The 20,222-nt window shown below is 40.9% G+C and overlaps 1 protein-coding gene across 3 annotated transcripts in view; it reads right to left on the bottom strand.

Moving 5' to 3' along the window:
• atp8a1 (ATPase phospholipid transporting 8A1) overlaps positions 1–20,222 on the bottom strand; it is a 124,589-nt gene that overhangs the window by 86,670 nt on the left and 17,697 nt on the right. For all 3 annotated transcript variants that reach the window (XM_034093571.2, XM_034093573.2, XM_071204605.1), the window contains exons 2-6: positions 17,355–17,469; positions 9,170–9,269; positions 7,382–7,480; positions 1,176–1,221; positions 939–979 (exon numbers count right to left, since the gene is read on the bottom strand). In XM_034093571.2, the coding sequence (XP_033949462.1) occupies positions 939–979; positions 1,176–1,221; positions 7,382–7,480; positions 9,170–9,269; positions 17,355–17,469 (401 nt within the window). The remainder of the gene's footprint in view (positions 1–938; positions 980–1,175; positions 1,222–7,381; positions 7,481–9,169; positions 9,270–17,354; positions 17,470–20,222) is intronic.

Raw genomic sequence — 20,222 nt, 5'->3', positions numbered from 1 at the left:
CTTCATGTTTTAATTTTTTTTTACATTTTCAACATCGTGGATAAATCCTTATATGCTCCCGGCAACACACTGAACGTCAACTTTGCCTCCCTATTACACTCACCCCTACTTTAGTGGGAACAATGAGTCTGCGTCTTTGATGCGCACAGGCGGATGATGCGGGGATGCAATGTAGACAGGAATAAACGCAGATCATCCTCTGGCTGCAGCCTTGACTGGTACTTGCTTTTGATCAAAGTGTGTGGGGGGGGGGGCCTCGCTGCATGAAAACGGCCCGCTGAACGGACCTCTGTCGCCTGTCATCGCATCTTAAATGATGCCGTTTAAAAACATAAAAAATAAAGGGCGGTGCCGGCCGTCAGCGAACCGAGCTGACGGCCGTTTAACCGGCCGTTCTGTGATTCTCCAGAACACACAGATGGCCAGTCCGCCCCTGGGTGGCGGTGAAGGGAATTAGCACTTTTACAGCCTTTTTGGCGAGGTGGGGGAACTCGGTCTCCACAGACAGCCAAAAGTGACACTTTACTCGTCTTTTTCTCGTTCTTTTTTTATCACCCTGCGCCTCCCCTGAAGCTCTCTGGCGCCCCCCCAGGGAGGCGCGCCTCACACTTTGAATACCGCTGCTCTAATGGGTGAAGCAATATTTCTGTAATGCCTGGTGTTTTTTTCCTTCTGAAATGGTTTCATTATGGGGAGAAAGAGGAAGCTTTTCTTTGTCCTCCAGCAACGCCTCCTAATCACCACGCCCACATGGGAATGAAGGGTTAATTAGCGGCTGTATACTAAAGGGGTCAGGGACGGGTGTTTGCACATGTGTGTGTACAGTATGTGTGAGATGTCTCTAATTGACGACAGCACACTAGATGGAAAATGTGCTCGAGATGAGAAACATGTGGGCTGGTGAAATTGACCATTAGTGACACATTGTGGGTAAATACCTTCTCCCAGTGCACGATCTCCCAGGCACCGTTCCTCAGAACTGTGGTGAGAAGAGAGAGAGAGAGAGAGAGAGAGAGAGAGAGAGAGAGAGAGAGTTACCGCAAGAGACAAAGAGGGCAAGGAAAATGAGAGGCACGGTACAGTGAGAGATCAGATTTATGAAGGATTGAAGGAGTAAACCAATAATACACAGGTTTTTATATTACATATATAAATATAGAAAATATTTTCAATACCTTGACATTCCTTTCTGTTGACAATACCATCAGCATTGTGTCGTTTCTGTAAGGAAAAAAAACACAATTTATCCTCTAATATACATGAAATAAAAAAGCAACAACAAACAAACAAACAAGCTGAAACAACAAGAAAATAATCATAAAAAGACCAATAGCCATGTTAATAAAAGCCTCAACGTATCCACCTTTTATAGAAGACAAGGCCTCTTTAAAGGCTGACACCATATAGCACCAAGTACTACGAAGTGGAAAGAGGAAGTCTAACGAAACGGAACACTTCTCACTGACCGCAGAGTGTATGTGAACACTCTTAGAAGGACTCTACAACCGTCCTTTTCCACAGACCCACATTATGCAGTAAAACATTTGAGTAATGCCGTTGTAATACTCCTACAGTACCATGATAGCATGTCGTGGCCCAGCTAGAACCCCAATCATCTTAAACATGTTCATGCCCTACTCTACCCTTTATAACAAAAAATTGTTTTCACTGTTGCTGTGCAATATTCGATTTATCAGATCTTTCACAGAAACATTCAATAATATGACATTATATACACAGTATATCTCAAAAGGCAACAACATGCTCAACAACAGGTCCCCAAACTGAAAGAGCATTTGCTGGAACCACATGCAAACATATGCGTGTGGGAAATGAAGTGGTCATTGATCATAGCTGTCAACAACAATTTAAATGCAAACATTATGATAAATATATTCAGGCCTTTCAGTCAGTTGCCTGGTGACCATTTTGAGATGTGTATATATAATGAGATGTTTATTAATGTTGTTTGTGATGCAAGAAGGATTGATCAAAACTCTGCACAGCAACAGTCAACAAGAGACACTTCAGCTTACTTCAGGCCAATACGGACAAACATCTTTCACCGCTGGAGATAAAGTTCAAATGGAACATCTACAATTCAACACAATGGAGCGAACTCCAATCCATGCTGATGAAGATCACGTGGTTCGATCAAAAGCCTCAGAATTGCTACTAAAATGGATCATGCGGTCTGATAATTGTTCCATTTAGCTTTACTGGACTACCAAATACATTAAGCTATTAAGTTACAGTTCATTTGAAAGATAATGATGTTGCGGATATGGAACTAATGCGAACAACTTTGGAAGGAGAATTAATGTGCGACTACATTTTAAAGACTGCTTATAATGTGTTTCTGCTGCAATATTTCTTAATGCTCTTAATGTCTCTCATTTCTGTAAAGCATATTGAATTGCCTTGTGTTGAAAGGTGCTACTTTATACAAATACACTAGCCTTGCCTTACATGTCCTTTCTACCACACACTGCATAGAATATGTTCTTGTCATCCATAATTGTCCATCAAGTGGTATATTTGACACTGAAGCAATGTCCACGTAAATACTAACATTACCCTATAGGTGCTGTTTGAGACTTCATCTTAAAACTAATCAGCATTATTTCCCTCGCGTCTCTCTCGTTTGTTGAACGGTCATGCAATCAACTGTGACTCAACAGCTGATTCCAAGGGACAGCTTGTCAACTAGCATCACGCTGAGTAATAATGTGTTGCTGAGTCCTTCTCAAATAAATAATCACTGTTTCACATGTGCTGCTGTACTTGATTAGTGAGGAGAGGACGTATCTACTCATGTCCGCGCTAATAATCTGTTTACTTTGAAGATCCATTCAAATGTAGTCTAATTGTAAGGCAATTTGAGGCTAATGTGGGGAATTTGGCACACTGTACTGTACTTTTCAAGAGGGGAAAAAGTGTTCTTGTTGACTACTACAAAACAGAGCAGCTGAAGTGGGATGCATCAATACAAAGCTGTTACGGCTGGACGGCGACGTATAATATAGCACCCAAATGCAGCAACCCGTTGGTTGAATCAAACTCCTTTATTTATGGAGGGGGGGAAACAGGAAAACAAAGACAGATCTAGACAGGACAAAATAAAACAGACCGATCGTGACACAAAGCTGCTAATGGAGCACTGTGTAATGGTCACACATGCAGAGCACACAGCACACACAGTGAAATGTGTTCTCTGCTTTTAACCCATCCTAGCACCAGGATTCTAGTACTAGGAGCAGTGGGCAGCTATTGCACACCGCCCGGAGAGCAATGGGAGTGCGTGGGGAAGGGGGATGTTCGGTGCCTTCCTCAAGGGCACCACGGCAGGGCAGGAGGTGAACTGGGACCTCTCCAAGTAGCAGTCCACACTCCATATTTTAGGTCTGGTCGGGGACTTGAACCGGCGACCCTACAGCTCCCAGTCCAAGCCCCTGCTGTCTTTAAACAGATTTCTCCAAGGAGCTGTGGACTGTCACAAAAACATCTAATGCTACGTGTGATACTGCTGCAGTAGTAATGAACCTATATAGTTTCCCCACAACTTTGTAATATGTTCAACATTTCAAAATGGCACACTGATTCAGTTTAGTGCAATAATCGGTGTTCTGATCATGAAACACAATATATATATAAACAGTGGCTTGTTCAATGGAGTCGCACACTGAATTAATCATCTAACAAGTGCATGTTTTTATTCCCAATTCACCTTCTCCTGTTCTGTAGCCGATTCATTTATTCATTTCTTTTGATAACTCCCTCTCTTTCTGGGAAGTTGACATCAGTCCTTTCCTTAGAAGTGTTTTTCTTTCCCTACACCAGTAGATGATGTTGTTTCTTTAACACTCCTCTGAACTCCCGCCTAGATTCCTGCATGCAGATGTCTTTGGCGATCCTCTTGTTTCATTACATCATCATATCTGGAATCCTTCCATTTTTACCCAAAAATATGATGCATTTTAAATAGACGTGTACTTTCCTGAACACACTGCTGTTAATGTTTCATTATTTGTGCTTCTCATGATGAATACAAACACAAGAAAACGTATCATTGACACAAGAAAATACATCACTATACTCTATATATAACTTATATATATAGAGTGTTGGGACTAACGCGTTACAAAGTAACGCGTTACTGTAACGCCGTTATTTTTGGCAGTAGCCTAACTAGTAGGCTACTCCAAGTCTAACGCATTACTTTTTAAATTCAGTAACTCAGTTACCGTTATGACATGGTGCGTTACTGCGTTAGTATTTTTATATAGTCAACAGCCAGGCGAACAGAGATGAGAACTGTACTTAAGTGCAGTACTTGAGTAAATGTACTTAAATACTTCCTGTGTCACATGCGGAGACGGGCTGTGGGCGTGTTTGTGTTGTTTACTAACAAGACTATCATGGCGGCGGCGGAGCTCAAGTCTAGTTTCTCCACCTGGAGATATTCTCACTATTTCACTTTTGTCGAGCACAAAGAAAAGAACGTTTTAGTTAAATGTAAGTTGTGTCCTGGCGGGTCAAAGAGCCTATCTACTGCCCAAACCAGTCATTCAAATCTCTTAAAACATCTGCAGAAACAACATGCTGGGACGAAGCTAGTAGCTAAGACCACAGAGACTCAGCCGACGCCACTCCACCTCCACCTGCACCTAAGCAACAGCGGCTGGATTTTAACCAAGGGACTGCCAGCCAGGGAAAAGTCGATAAAGCCATTGCACGGTATGTTGTAGAACCATAGACTGTATATATAAAGTGTAGAACACATGCAGGCTATTGCTACAGTGGAGTCACCCGCTTACAGGGAGCTAGTTAGCATGATAGCATGTCCGGGCGGCACACGGCATATGGGACGGAAAACTTTTTCCAACTACCTGGAGAAAGAATATACAAAAATGTAAAGCCAGCTAATATCGATGCTATCCAGATTGCATATAATGCATGTCAAGTTGATCAACAGATTGTATTATTCTCCAATGCAATAACAGTACTGAAATGAAGGCTATAAGGGCATTAATATAATGGGAGCCCTTTTTTTAAGTAACTAAAACGTTACTTTTCACAGTAACGCATTACTTTTTGGTGTAAGTAATCAGTAAAGTAACTGAGTTACTTTTGAAATGAAGTAACTAGTAATGGTAACTAGTTACTGGTTTTCAGTAACTAGCACAACACTGTGTATATATATATATATATATATATTATTAAATACTCTGAACCCTTAAGCTGCATCTGCTCTCTAGGATTTGTCCACTCTTAAGTCTCCTCTAAAGATATTATATTTCATTTCCTCTCTGTCGTCCATTAACAGACTTCCTTTCAGGCTCCAGTTGAATCAAATGGTTCTTAATATCCCTGCAGCATTCTGTAGTGTCTAATGAATTGTCTGGCTGCATCTGTGGCGTCAGACTTTTACCAGCTGCACTATGCCCAGAAAACAAGTTTGCTAGTAGAGACCTTTATAAAGCTCATTCATCATCCCCTGTCAGCTAATTTCATTCACCCGCACAATATCGCTTCTGGCAATATAGACCGTCCTCTATTCATAAATGTATAGTAGGAGAGAAATGTATTTATATACCTTACTCCACAACTTTTCCTGCCTCTCACATATTCTCTCTCTGCCTCTCTCGCACCTTCTGTCCCAATGGACAAGAAGAAAAGGCAGATGTGCTGTATTTAGATGATGGTGTAATCACAGTGCAGTGGAGGGTGAGTAGCATGTAGAGGTTCTGCGTAAATCCTGCAGTATCAGGCCTTTGTAGACGACTTCAGCTATAGAGGGGGAAATCAGAAAGCACCAAAAAATAAAAAGGGTCGAGCATCTGCAATGTTACCTTGATTAACCTGCTCATATGGCTTACTAATGTGATGCAGTAGTGGAAACTTAACTGCTGTTTTCATTTCAGTTTGACTGGAAACTGAACAGCAGAGGCAGCCAGCAACAAGGTGAGATGTGTGCTGTGCAGCGTGTGTCCACAGTGCATGATTCATGAGGTTAGGGGTCGATGTTGCCCTGTCAGGTCAACTTGTGAGGGACAGCGCTGTACAGGGAACAGACGTGTGCAGGTGACCTTCAGCAATAAAGACGGAGTCATCACCGCTTTGTTCCCATGTTTTTCACAACAGGCCGAGAGAGAAAGTGCTGCGCTGGTCCCTTCAGCACGAGATGCAGGCTAATAGTATAGAGTAACTGCCCGCTGGGACCTGCATGTAGGATCGCATTGCAGGGTCACTGCAATACAGTACGATGCAACGATGCCTCACTTAGTTTGAAAGGGCTTGGGTGGATTACTTGCCAACACAGACACAAACATACTCTAACTTCCCCGAAATGAAGAATTCATACAATGTTACTTAAAGGTGGGGTAGGGTGGGTTTGAGAAACCGGCTCGAGATCGCTAGAATTTGAAAATACACAACCGGAGAAAATCTGCCACTTCCTTATAGAGCCCCTCCTCCAACACACACGAACGCGCACATGACCAATGAGGGCACGAGATAAGTTTGTGCCCCGATGGAAGGCTGACAGGCAGGTAGGCCATCCGGCTAAACGGATTGGTTGTACTTTTTACAGTATTACGGCTTCTACAGATGACGTTTTTTTATGGATTTTTTGTCAAAGCACTTCAGATATTCATTGCTGTCGGGATGTTAAGAGCATTCCATGGAATATAACAAAAAGTGTATCTCGAGCCGGTTTCTGAAACTTACCTACCCCACCTTTAAATCCCTCTATCATGCTTAAATAAAATGCATAACCTATTTATCTTTTAAGCATCTGTTCAATAGTTCCGATATGCTCAAGGGCAGAGAGTTGTATTGTTTTGTTAGTACTAACTGCCTTTGTGCCTGAGCGTTCAGTATGTAGGTTAATTAACTGAATGAGAACTGCGGGTGCAGTTAGCACAGCTGTGACCTCGGAAATGTATGTGTCCGTGTGTACGCATCTCTCTGTGTGATAATGTGTCTATATGTTGGGGAGTTCCCTGCTGTGGTCCTATAACCATCATGCCTCCTCTCTGCTGCAGCACTCAGAGGACAATCTGTACAGCGCGACACAAAGAGAGAGCCCTCACTCTCCATAGAGGGACATACATTCAACTGAGAACTAGTAACCCACTATCCTTATTAAGAAAGGTAATGTAGCGATTTCTGGTCCAAGAAAGCCAGACTATTTAGTGGGCCATTCTTGAACAACTGCGGAACCTCAGGTATGTGTAAGACAACATTACATGTTTTTTATATAATGCCAATCAGCCTAAAGCGGGATCTTTCGACATGGGGAAACGCACACCAAAACTAGTGTCTAAAGATATTAAAAAATATATAAAACTAGTGTCGATTCATATGAGTTTTATCTTACCAGATCCTCAATGAACTCCTTCACCGCAGCCACCACCAGGATGAAGAGCAGCGGCACCAGTGTGGTCCAGCGACCAGTGGGAGACACATCTGGGATTTGCTACATGAAGAAAAAAAAAAAGTGTTCAAAGGAAATAGTGTTCTCTTTCCCTCCTCAACAACATCTTTACCCTGAATTAAATGACAGGTCATACCAGCTTTTTTGGAAGTTTAACATGAATTTAAGATTTAAAATGTATATGCAAACTCCAAATAGGTATATTGAGCACAAACAGCTTTCTCATTACTATTATAATGCCCCTCTTCCCTGTGAATGTTTAATGATTTGGCTATTTTAAGTCCCTCAAAATTAACAGTTAAACATCAGCGTGATTCAAGCCGAGTGAGGGCCACAGGAGATCGTCACTGTTATACAGCCCAACGGGAAGTTGAAGGAGATAGATCTTTTGTCTCCCTCATCTGCATAGATGTTTTATTCAAGGTCGCAGCATCGACAAGGTAGGTAATGAAGATTCACACTGGCTGCTTTCAAAGCAGCTTCTTCAAGGTCACTGGATAGAGCCCTTTCCCATCCTCAAAGCTCTCATTAACAGAGGGTAGTCTGTCAACACGGATATAGGTAAAGACAGACTCTCGGTGCTAAGCAGTGTTCCGTCTCTCCATTTTCTATCTTTTCTGCAAAGCTTTGAAAACACCTGAGACATGGATTTTGGCCGCTTTGAATCATGTAGTAATGATTGGTGGTTAGGGCTTTCAGTGTTCTTAACAGGGATTAATGTTAAAACTACAGTATGCAGGAAAACTACTGCAAACCTCCTCACGGATAGGAAGTCTTTGTTGTGCTGGTATCAAATTCAAAACAGTGCCAAGATCTGTGGCTGCTTTTTGGAGAGTAATCAAATCACGAGCAGAGCCAACGATCAGCCTGACACTGGAGCTCTCTGCCCAAAACGGGGAGGCTTATTTCTTAAGCAAATCTAAAGAGGAAGACTTTCACATCACCCCTGCTTTTCCTTCCTTAGGCTCCACATCAGTTTGACAATATGATCTTGTTGTATTCTTTTTCTACTGCAGTGTATTGGTAATGGTACAGTGAGGGAATAAAATACAGTGCACAGTCATCCACGGACCACGGTACCCCGTTCATTTCAAAGACATGGTATATTCTGTATAGTGTGTTAAGTCCGCGGGCAAAAACAAGTGTATCTTTCAACGTCATAGAAGCACACACAGTATTACATGTATTATTCATCATGAGGATATATAGGACAAGATTTATTGTCATAACATTGAACAGCTACGATGTAATTATGTAATGTATGAAAACTTAGATGGGAGGTTCCTCAACAGTGCAATTGCATAAAGTGCTGTGTGTGTGTGTGTGTGTGTGTGTGTGTGTGTGTGTGAGAAAGCGTGATCTTGTCTGTGTGTTTATCGAATATCTAAATTATTATTATTTATTTATAATCTAATTTATTTGTACATTTATTTTATATTTATTTTGTATAAAGTACATGTATTAGTATATTATTAATTAATATTTTCATTAACTTTTTTATACCTTTTTCTGTGAAATTACTTTAGTTTTTTTATTTATTAGTTCAAAAAAAAATCGAAAACATCTCAATAGATGCATGTTGTTTCCAAAGCCAATAAGCAACTGTTTTGAATGATCTTGATCACAATACTGACCAAAATAATTGTGACATTATTTCATTTTTTGATTGAGCAGGGTATTATCTTTGTATTGAAATCCGTAGCACAGATTCACAGCAACACCTGATCTTACCTGCAACAGTGCAATGAAGAGGAAGAAGGCATTGGCGGCCCTTCTGAACTGCGAGTAGAGGAATCGGGGGAGGAAGGTGAGGACGTTATATTTGGCTGTGCTGAGGACGGCATCAAGCAGCAAACAAGGCCATGGTGGGAGGGAGGAGACAAGAAAAATAAAACAAAATGGTTAGTTATCTTCACCTTTTCACAAAGCATTATTTAGATACATTTATACTCTCCAAATATCAAATATATGCATTATATATATCCATTCACCCATGGTACTTTTGTTGCTGTGTTCATGTGAGAGACTGATGAACAGCAGAGAGCAGTGTGCTCAGTGGTCATAAAGAATGATTCGGAGGGGGGGGCAGGGTGAAAGTGCTCCTGTCGTACATGAGCTATGTGGCCTGTGCTGCAGTGGGCTGGGTGGTGTGTGTTGGCAGTGATGGTGGTGTGTGCCTGAGAGTCAAACCTCCAGCAGTCTGACTTACAGGCAGCTGTGTTAAAGGGCCAGTCACAACCGCCACTTTAGGAGAACATATACGCCATGATGTATGCCAAGCCACTGGCAACACTTTGCTTACTCACGCACACACAAAAGCCGTCACAAACATACAAGTGGAATGTCAGAGAGCACAGCCTCCAACACGCCTAAAGGGGGTTAAGCATATGGAGGTTAAAATAGGGATATCACTGTTTATTCCTGTTAAACTGAGTCTTATTTGACTAGCACTTTTGCAGCATTTGTGGAACGTCCACAAACACAGAACTAAATAAGGACTTGCTTTCCCTGTTATCCTGAGCGCCCAGTACAGCTGAGCCGTCCACTGACAGTGAGCGGGGAGAGCGAGAGAGAGAGCCATTGTTCTGACAGTACAATGTAACACCAGCCTCACATCGGAACAAGGGTCAGCAAAGGGTCAGCTTTGTTTCTTTCAACAGAGTATAATCTTTCTTTCAACTACTCTAGTATTCTTTGTTTAGTTTTGGTGATAACAATAAGAAAACATAATCTTTTAAAAACTACACAGTTTAATAGAGATTACGTTTTATTTGAAAAATGTATATCTGAGTTCATGCGATTACAATTATCCTCTTCAATATGTCCTGAATATAACTTTAAGTTGATCCATTTGATCAAAAAACATCCCACCAAGGGAAATTCAAACCAAATAAATACAGATAAACTGTTAATAAAGTCAAATGTATAGACACATTTTCAGTACATACATTTGAGGTGTTTAGTAACCTGTAAAAAATGTCTTTGTGTTAACACAAGAACAGTTTCAAAGCCGTCTGAGGTTATGATGTTCGTGTCTTATTTTATAGACTCGCAAATAGCTTTGAATCTATTTGAGTGTTTCTACAGGCCTTTTGTGCTTTTGAAAAGTGAGTTTAATACTCAAATCCATGCGGGCAGCAAACCCCAAAAAAACTAAAACAAAATAAATTTGAGCCAAAGAAGAGACAAAAGGTTAGCTGGGTTGCTGGTTATCATGAAGTGTGCGTTTATCAGCTTATCATTGTGGTAAATAATCAACATCCAGTATGAGGAAGATCAGTCTGCCATCATAAGCCGATGCAAAGGTCGGGTGAGATGAACAAATGCCATAAAGTGATGTGTGTTAAACCAAACAAAGATACATAGGTGTGTGACATTATGCCTGTAATTTCTAAAACAACATTTCAGGGAAAGGTTAGGTGCATTTTTTCCTTCAAGTTGACCTACTTGCCCCCACCCCATCTTTATTTCTGATCTCTTGGGTGAAAGTGAGTCCCATTCTATATTAACTCCTGAGGCCTGTACTACGAAGCCGGTTCAACATAACCTGGATATGTTTGAGTTACCCGGTTTACCTAATCCAAAACAAACACGCTCTCACTACGCGGTCCTAGGATGCTGGTTATCAACTCGTTAACTCAAGCCAGCTTTGCCCTATCGAGTTAGGTGCGCGTTCACATGAAAGGGGTGGTATTTGGAGCATTCGACCAATCACAAACATGGACAAGCGTACTGACAGCGCAGCGTCAGCGTCATACTTCCTGAATGAAACCTTGTCTTTTATGCTGCTGCAACAAAAACAATTTCCCAAATTGGGATCAATAAAGTACCATCTTATCTTATCGTATCTTAATACTTCTGCATACAGTCTGTGACACTGTGAGTGTTGCACGGCCAGATGCGGCTCGGCTGACTCGGATAAGGAAATAGGCCTATATGATACATTATGATGTGATATGAATGATAATGGGACACATCGACGTCTGCACTCACAGTGCGGTGGACTGTACTTAATGTTACTCTGATCCGGTTACTTATGATGTGGCAGATATTTAAGTAAGCTTTCTTAACGCTAATGTTATAATAGCTCTGAAGATGGAGGTGATATTCTATTAATGTTCACGTTCACACAGTCGGTGATTTTTGCCGGCCGTCTTTCCTGCGACGGCAGCTTTTCTGTATTTCCTTTCTCCTGTAATATGACTTGATCGCTTTAAACTCCGCACACTGAGCTCTGATTGGTCAGCAGGCGGTGCTTTCACTGAGTTGAGCTCTTAGCCTGCAACCTAACCTGCTCCGGACCAGGTTAGCCGCTCAGCATAAGTTACCATGGAGATCTAGCCCGCTATGAAGTGAACCAGCGTCGTAGGACCGGAAACCCAGAGTTTTCCCTGATGTTAGCTCGCTAAGCGACAATCCGGCTTCGTAGTACAGGCCTCTGTCTGGTCACGGTATCACTTCCCAAACTCATTTAACAATCTGCTTAATGGATGATTATGGGTCTAATATGATATTTCCTGGCCGTGCCCTGAAGATCAAGACAACATGAGAGACGCTCCTTTTTTTAATGCAGTATCTAGCAACATTTCTACCACAGTAGAAAGGTTTGAAATTACAGGAAGTCATTATGAGTCGGTATTTTGGTTTGTCTGACAAGTCAAAACAAGAAGATCGACAGGTCATGAAGTGTTTTGTTTCCTCTTTTGAGCCACACTTCGTCACATCTAACATCTTTTATGAAGAGTTAAACCTTGCAAAAAACAACGCAGATCTTCCCATTGGATTGAAACATGTATGGGTGGATTTAAATGCAAGAAAAAATGAATGTAACACAATTGAACTACTCCATAATTCGACGGGTGAATAGCACTAAAGTCACATGTTACCACACTGAAAGAGAAGCCTGGAGGAGAGCCAATGAGGATGTTCTGCGCCATGACTTGCAAAACTTCAACAAGCAAAAAATATCATGTAGGCCTATTTTGCAGGGTTGCCAACTCTCACGCATCTGGCGTGTGACACACGCTTTCACTCTCAATCTCACGCTGCCCAAACTATTCTCACGCCAAAACAAGAATACCGAAGACTAGAAACGGTTTTGAAAACTTTTGTCACGTAGTGATCGTCTTCTCAATAGAACATCTTTGATAATGTCTTCTGACCAATCAGAATCAAGATAACGGCGTGGTGTTGTTGCAGGAAGTCCCGACGGAGAATACTTTTGCTGTAGTACATCTCTATACATCGATACAACATTACGTGTTGATAGAAATAAACATCTCACTCCAGCCAGGTACCCAAAGTTGGCAACCCTGCTATTTTGACATTATCATAATTCCAAGTGTAGGCCTGTATTGCTGTAAGCATGTGTGAACCTTTATATATACAGTCTATGAGTGGAACACATCAGTCTAACCACACCATTTCTTCCTTTTACTTGTTAAATTACAGAAGCTCTAAAAATAGATAGCTACAAACAAGAGTCAATACTAACGGGTTATGTCACACTTTTCAAATACAGTATACTCCTTTGTGGGTCAATCTCTTCCATCTGAGGCCAGCAGGATATAGCAATGTACAGTAAACCACAAGAGAGATAATCAAATCAGCCGAGGCGTCAGCTAGCCCCTGAAGCTCATGCAGAACAATCACAGTCTATTCAGACAGCTCATTGGCAGACCCTTGTATCATTCAGAATGATGTTTATATATGTTGAATGGATCAAATTGAATACTGAATTTTTATATGGTGTTTGTATGGTCGGACAAGTTGTTGACTTAGCATAAATATTAGACGTTTAGCTTTGCAAATACCGCAGCCTGTGTCACTACCATAGACTGTATATATAAAGGTCACTGGTCACTGTCACTACCCGATACGTCCCCCTACCCGATCGGTGCTGCGCATGTGCGAGATGGTCCGCCATATTGGACAACTCCGGACGGCAACCCAAGAAGGACACTTGACACAGTCGCTTTTGGCAAAGCTGAAAAGTAAAACTCAAGAGAGATGAGTTATTGTTATTACAACGTGACTTATTATTTAACAACTCTTTTTATTGGGTTCTTTTATTTACGGTTAAGTACATTGTCAGAATAAGTGAGAAATAAATTTAACTTCTGTTAGACAGCTATATGCCATACATTTTTGCACACATTCATAGTAAATATGTATTCAGTATGATAGCTGTCTAACAGAAGTTTAAATCCATTTCTCACTTATTCTGACAATGTACTTAAAGGTGGGGTAGGTAAGTTTCAGAAACCGGCTCGAGATACACTTTTTGTTATATTCCATGGAATGCTCTTAACATCCCGATAGCAATGAATATCTGAAGTGCTTTGACAAAAAATCCATAAAAAGATTTCATCTGTAGAAGCCGTAATACTGTAAAAAGTACAACCAATCCGTTTAGCCGGCCCGGCTAAACGGATTGGTTGTACTTTTTACAGTTGGCCTACCTGCCTGTCAGCCTTCCATCGGGGCACAAACTTATCTCGTGCCCTCATTGGTCATGTGCGAGTTCGTGTGTGTTGGAGGAGGGGCTCTATAAGGAAGTGGCAGATTTTCTCCGGTTGTGTATTTTCAAATTCTAGCGATCTCGAGCCGGTTTCTCAAACTTACCTACCCCACCTTTAACCCCAAATAAAAGAACCCAATAAAAAGAGTTGTTAAATAATAGTGAAGTCACGTTGTAATAACAATAACTCATCTCTCTCTCTCGTTTTATTTTTGAGTTTTGCCAAACGCCACTACTGTGTCAATGTTGTCCTACTTGGGTTGCCGTCCGGAGTTGTCCAATATGGCGGACCATCTCACACATGCGCACTGCAGATCGGGCAGTGACAGCCTGCATGAAGCTGAACAACAGGTTGTATCATTATTCTTTACGGATGTGTAATGGCCTTTCAAGATGTGTCTCTATTTGTGTGTATGACAACAGTAGTCCTTCCTCTCACCAGTTAAATGTGATAGTGACACTTTATTCTGTGCAAAACGTTGTATTTAATTTCTCTGAGAAGCTCAAATGTGGTCATAATGATATAAAGTCCACCGAGTTGTTGACAAAGATGTTAAAATACCACTTGGTGAAATGTTGACTAGGTCATGTGATACAGTGACCACGGCAAATTAAGGAACTCTTCTCAGACAACAACACTACACACTTTAGTAAGTCAGTGTGCTTTTTGCGTGTTGGTGTCCATGACTGTCTGTCGTATGCATGCATGTCAGAATTATCTCTTGTTTTCCACGCAAAGCATGCAATATGTGCATGTCATGGACACATGACAGCAAAAGGAGTTTGTACAGCCACTCCTGTTCGCTACAGGATGAGTTGTGGACTTTTCAGCGATTAACAACCTTTACAAAACAAACAGATCTGCCAGTATCTAAATAAACACTCCACATGCATACAAAAGAGAGCTGGCTGCCTTAATGTTGTGGAGCAGGAATCACGTCCGTGTACCTCTAAGTGATGGTGAGCGGTGGCATATTCTGCAGGTATTGATGCAGCAGAGGGAAAATGAGAGCAAGTGAAAGCAGAAAACCTGTGATGGCTGCCTGCTTGTAAGATTAGATTCACCATATGTTGCCGACCCAGCTCCTGTAGGTGTCTCCACAGGTCACTGTGAGGCAGATAGCAGCCAGTTCTCTTGAACAACTGTGATCTTGAAAGCAGTCTAACGCCTGATGGGCTATCAAGGCTTCAGCCACATGTTGGGGCACAATCAGAATGGAAATACTCAAGTTGTCTGCCAGCTGTGTACGTCACTGTTGATACAATACTGCAGCACTAAACAAAGTGAAATCATTTAAAAAGAAAATAACTTGGCTGCATTACAATCAGATCCGAGGGAGAGGATCGTAAAATTGTGGCTTGAAAATGCATTAACATGAAACTGCCATTCAGTTCAGTGTGAGCTCAGAGAACAGCCTCTTGTGTCTAAATAACAGTCACACTTTAATTTAATTTATATAATTATAAAATTGATATTTTATGTAAAGCAAGTATTGGATTGACTGTCAGTGAAGCAGCCATCATACTTGTGATGAATATAATAATGGGAAGTCTGTGACGATGATTTCTCCTTGATCATTGTCTCTGCCTAATGTTGAGGGTGTGTGTGTTAAGTTAACAGCATCAATAAAGGAACTAATGTGATATGTTCCTGTGTTTATCGATGAACACAGACAACAGAACTAATGATCGCATCTGGAAAGATCACACACAACACACGTAGTAAAGGAAGATATTCTGCAATCTTCTTATCTGCTTGTGTCTTTTATTGGTCATGTCAATAAAAGAAGCTGACCTAAGAAATGGCATAACCATTAGCACACTTGCTATCTTCAACTTGTGCTTCATAGAGCAGTGTCTTTGTAAGCACATACACATCTCAAGCTACTCATGCAGCAGGAATGCTAACAGTAATATTCACTGACAGAGGATGACCTGACCTAACAAACCTGACCTTTAATGCTAAAAGCACTGCACTCCTCCAGGAGGACCAACAAGATAAAAAGGGCCAGCCTGTGGAAAATGGACTAAGGCGTCCCTGGTGATACAAATCTTGCAGGTACTTAAATATCATATGGCTGAGGGGGCTGTCATAGTACCCGATGCAGCCCAGCAGCTCCTCACATTAAAAACGACAGCTCTTTCGACTGTTTTAACTCGGGGATTGTATTTAGTCATCTTAATAAGGTTAAATGCAAGTATTTGTTTCCCTTTAAGACATCATTTTCTCAACATATGTTCAAAAGGACCCTTAAAATGAATTCTGAATTTTACAGAAAGCTTCCTTTTGAGACATTTCCCCCAGGCTGACATTTAAGTAGCCGCCACGCAGCAATTCACTCAATTCAACCGTTATGATGTGACTCTAAAGGTTAATGTAGGGTTAAAGGCAAAGTGGCAAGTTATACTGCAGGTCACAATGAAAAGCAGTGATGGCCTCTGGGTTTGCCAGTAGCAACTAGCAAGTTAAAAATAGCACAAACAGACAAATCCATGAGAGAACACAGTTTAAATGTGAGCTATTAAAGGTGGGGTAGGTAAGTTTCAGAAACCGGCTCGAGTGCACTAACATTTGAAAGTACGCAGCCGATTGGTTGTACTTTTTACAGTACTAAGGCTTCCACAGATGACTTTTTTATGCATTTTTTGTCAAAGCACTTCAGATATTCATTGCTATCGGGATGTTAAGAGCATTCCATGGAATATAACAAAGTGTATCTCGAGCAGGTTTCTGAAACTTACATACCCCACCTTTAAGCAGTTACATACAACTTCATTTTGAGTGCTATAGTAAAAGGAAAAGCATCTTTAAATGCACCTAACATAATATCACCGGAAAGGCTGGATGATAAGTGCTAAAGGTCGACCATGTGACTGCTGGGATGCTCGTTTTCATGGCAATTAAAGACAGCGGTTTATACTCATCGGATGCACATTAAACCTCTACAGCATGAAAATGTTTTCTTTATCTCGTGTTAAAAATCTCAATATATTACCGGCATTTTTCATGATTGTATAGCTTCAAGTGTGTTGCTTCCTCAGCTTAGTGAGACGCAATTCACTCAAAATGTGAAGGAATATGGATGTACTTGTGTGGCAGACCACTGTGTACTTCCACTCCTTTGCACCCTTGAGGCTGCACTGATAGTTCTAGGGCCAATCTAAATGTAGACCATGCAAATATTACTACCACACAAGTATTAGGTTCACATGGAATACCACCGTACAGTAGCTGTGGTAATGCTACATGTATACCAAACACAATGGTCAACACTAAAGTTTACAACAGTGTTAGTTATGCTCCCACACACCCTCAATGCAACTACCTTGATCATTCAGATGATGAATATTTCTCTTCATCGTCATTACATTTCCAGTAATACAATAACTCCTTACCTGACTCGATTGTTGCAGAACTTGGCAAACTGCGGCTGGTTGAGGTATATCATCCGGGCATCCGCCTGGTCAGCTAAGGACGTCCTTTCTGCGGTGTCCTCTGTCTTCGCATATCCTGCAGCGTGGGAGAAAGAAAGACATTCTATAAGAAACTAAATCTGCCTTGAGCTTAAACGAAGGTAAGATGAAAAGGTGTTTTGAAGTCTTTGAGTTGGTGCGTGTCGAAAAGTCCCCGAAGGAGTCTTCAGAGTCTGTAAAAGGTAAGTCCCTGATTTCAAAACTTTATAACTATAAAAATCTCAGTTGACCTTGGTTCTTTAGAAAACTGAAATATAGAAGTTGTTGGTGCTGTGATGGATAAAGTTGGTATTGTAAAATGTCTCATTGGGAAACTTTTCAAAAGAGAAAGATTAATTATTTTGATTTGATTGTATTTGTCATGGAGTACACAGTGTATTAGTCATTGAAGTAGTAACTGCAGTCACAATATTTTGACCAGCCATTGGTATTTCTCTACATGATACACTTGCCTTAGATCAGGAGCCATAATCTAATAGCAGTGTAATGCGTAGATTATAATCTTAATGAAGTGAGGGGGTGGCAGTGCTTTAAAAAGTCCTACAGTGGGAATGCCAAATGAGATGCCACTGACAATACATCTCTCATTAACCGCCTCCACAGTTTAACGCCAGCTCAAAGACATAGACTGTTATTACAGGGCTTGACTGTTTAACAGCATGACTCATACAAACCAACATATCTACTGTACAGTCATGATATTCCTCATGCGGTCTGTTTTAAGATACTTGTAGTTTCCTCAACTACTATTTGTATAAAGACCAATCTGTAAAATGTGGTTGTGACAATTTTTCAACAGACATTGCAGCAACTGCCTTTGAACATTTTCCATTTGTAGCCAGAAACATGTTAGAGATGGGCATTTCCTGTCTAGATCGACATCCTGTTAGTAACAGTAGAAGGACTCATCTGTGAGGATCAGTTACAGGAATGTGGTGTCATGTAAAGACTTGTAGCATGAAAGTCTTTGAAACAAATGTGTTGTGCTGTAAGATAGGTTAAGTTCAGACCAAATGCATAAGAACAACCTAGAGAACTGTTTCATTCCTCACTCAGATATTAAGCATTACTGACAAGTCAATAAAATACTTGCTAAATCTGCTAGCTAACTAGCCTAAACTCAGTAACAGAATGTGGGCAACACGTTCTTCTCCACAGCCACGCAACCTCTGAGTCAGACGTCACTTCCCCCTTTTGTATCCTAAGGGTACAGCCACTCCCCCTGAACACCGTTTCCCTGCCAACACTGGGGAGTGGTCGGAACACATACAAATGTGGGCCGGTAGGATTTAGGTAAGCTAAAAAAAAAAAAAGGGAGTGGCCGGAACACTATTCTTTTTTTGGCCCTCCGGCCCACGCACAGCCTACGGGAAAAACGCACGGCCAACCGGGAAAACTCCCGGTATTCCCAATGGCCAGTCCGCCCCTGGTGGATAACACTGCTTAACTCTCCATTTCTGTAAGAGTGAGCACTACCCTTCTCCCACTAGGTTCAACAAAGTGGGATGGAGCCATGTAGGCTAAACCAACACTTCATACGAGGGCTCCACGTGGGTCGCAGAGATGCTTGTTTCTCAGTGATGCAGTTTTTGCTTTTTAAAAAAACACTCACAAATATGTTTATTTTTGTATTGGCAAGCGGCCTTATGGGTCTAAGTCTGCCTCTGTAGGCAAGATCGAAAAGCTCACAGATGGACAGTTAGCATGCAAGCTTTCATGCTGGAGACAGGTGCTGCATCATGAAAAAAGGATGTCTAGGGAGGTTGCATTGGGAATATCTCAAGCCTCTAGCTTGAAGTTGCTTACTGCAGTGCGGGACGGCAAAAAGAAGAATCTTTCTTTTGAAAACAGAGTGACATTTAAAAAAGACAAAAGGACCAATACCCCAAATAAAGCTTTCCTCTTTTGATCATCTCTCAAAATGATGAACACATTTAATAAATACACTTCAGCTATTTGTGAACCAATAAATATCATCGTACGGAGACTTCTGGAAGGAGAAGGAGAAACTTAAGACAGCGAAATGATATCGTGGAAGAGCATTAACATTTTGAAAACATTGTTAAACACTGCGCTCAAAATAGGTGCTAGTAAAGAAAATAAGGCCCAGCTAAATGTTGCCTGGGCCTCGATTATGATTATGTTCAGGGTAACGTTCAGTCTTCGGACTAACTTTTATGAAATTAATGTTGGCACTTTACCAATTTTGAAAGTATAGGTGAATTAGTATACCCATTGGTTGGTCAATAATTGTATGATAATAATTTCATATTCTATAACTCATTGCATTACTGCTTTATTTTATTGCTATTTAACTATATGTTATTACAGTGTCCTTAAAGATTTTTTGTTTTGTATGGAGATTCTTTGTTTTATATTTGCTGTATGTACCATGACATCAAGTCAAATTCCTCGTATGAGAACAAATCGTTTTCATGAAGCTAGAAAAAACAAGAGAGAATACTAGCAGCTTAAAGCTTCTCAGATAGCAGGATTTACTACTTACTACTATTTACTTCTCTTCTTTAAATAAAACAGTAAACTGGGGTTTGGTCTATTGGTCAGACAGTAAAAGACATAAAGGGCTTTGTGAGATTTATTCGTAGCCTTCTGTTGGCATTAACAAACATTTTATAAATCAATTTTATGATGAAAATAATCCTAAGCATTTGTTGAAGTCACAGCAGTTGGTGGTTGATGTTTAACCTGAAATCTTATGCTAAACTGTACCATTTGAAGTTAAAATATCTGACACGACTACAGAGGCAGATTTGACAGGGATAATCTTGT

Source organism: Pseudochaenichthys georgianus, chromosome 10, assembly GCF_902827115.2.
Source record: "Pseudochaenichthys georgianus chromosome 10, fPseGeo1.2, whole genome shotgun sequence".
Taxonomy (NCBI): domain Eukaryota; kingdom Metazoa; phylum Chordata; class Actinopteri; order Perciformes; family Channichthyidae; genus Pseudochaenichthys; species Pseudochaenichthys georgianus.
This window is presented reverse-complemented; position numbering and strand designations above follow the sequence as displayed.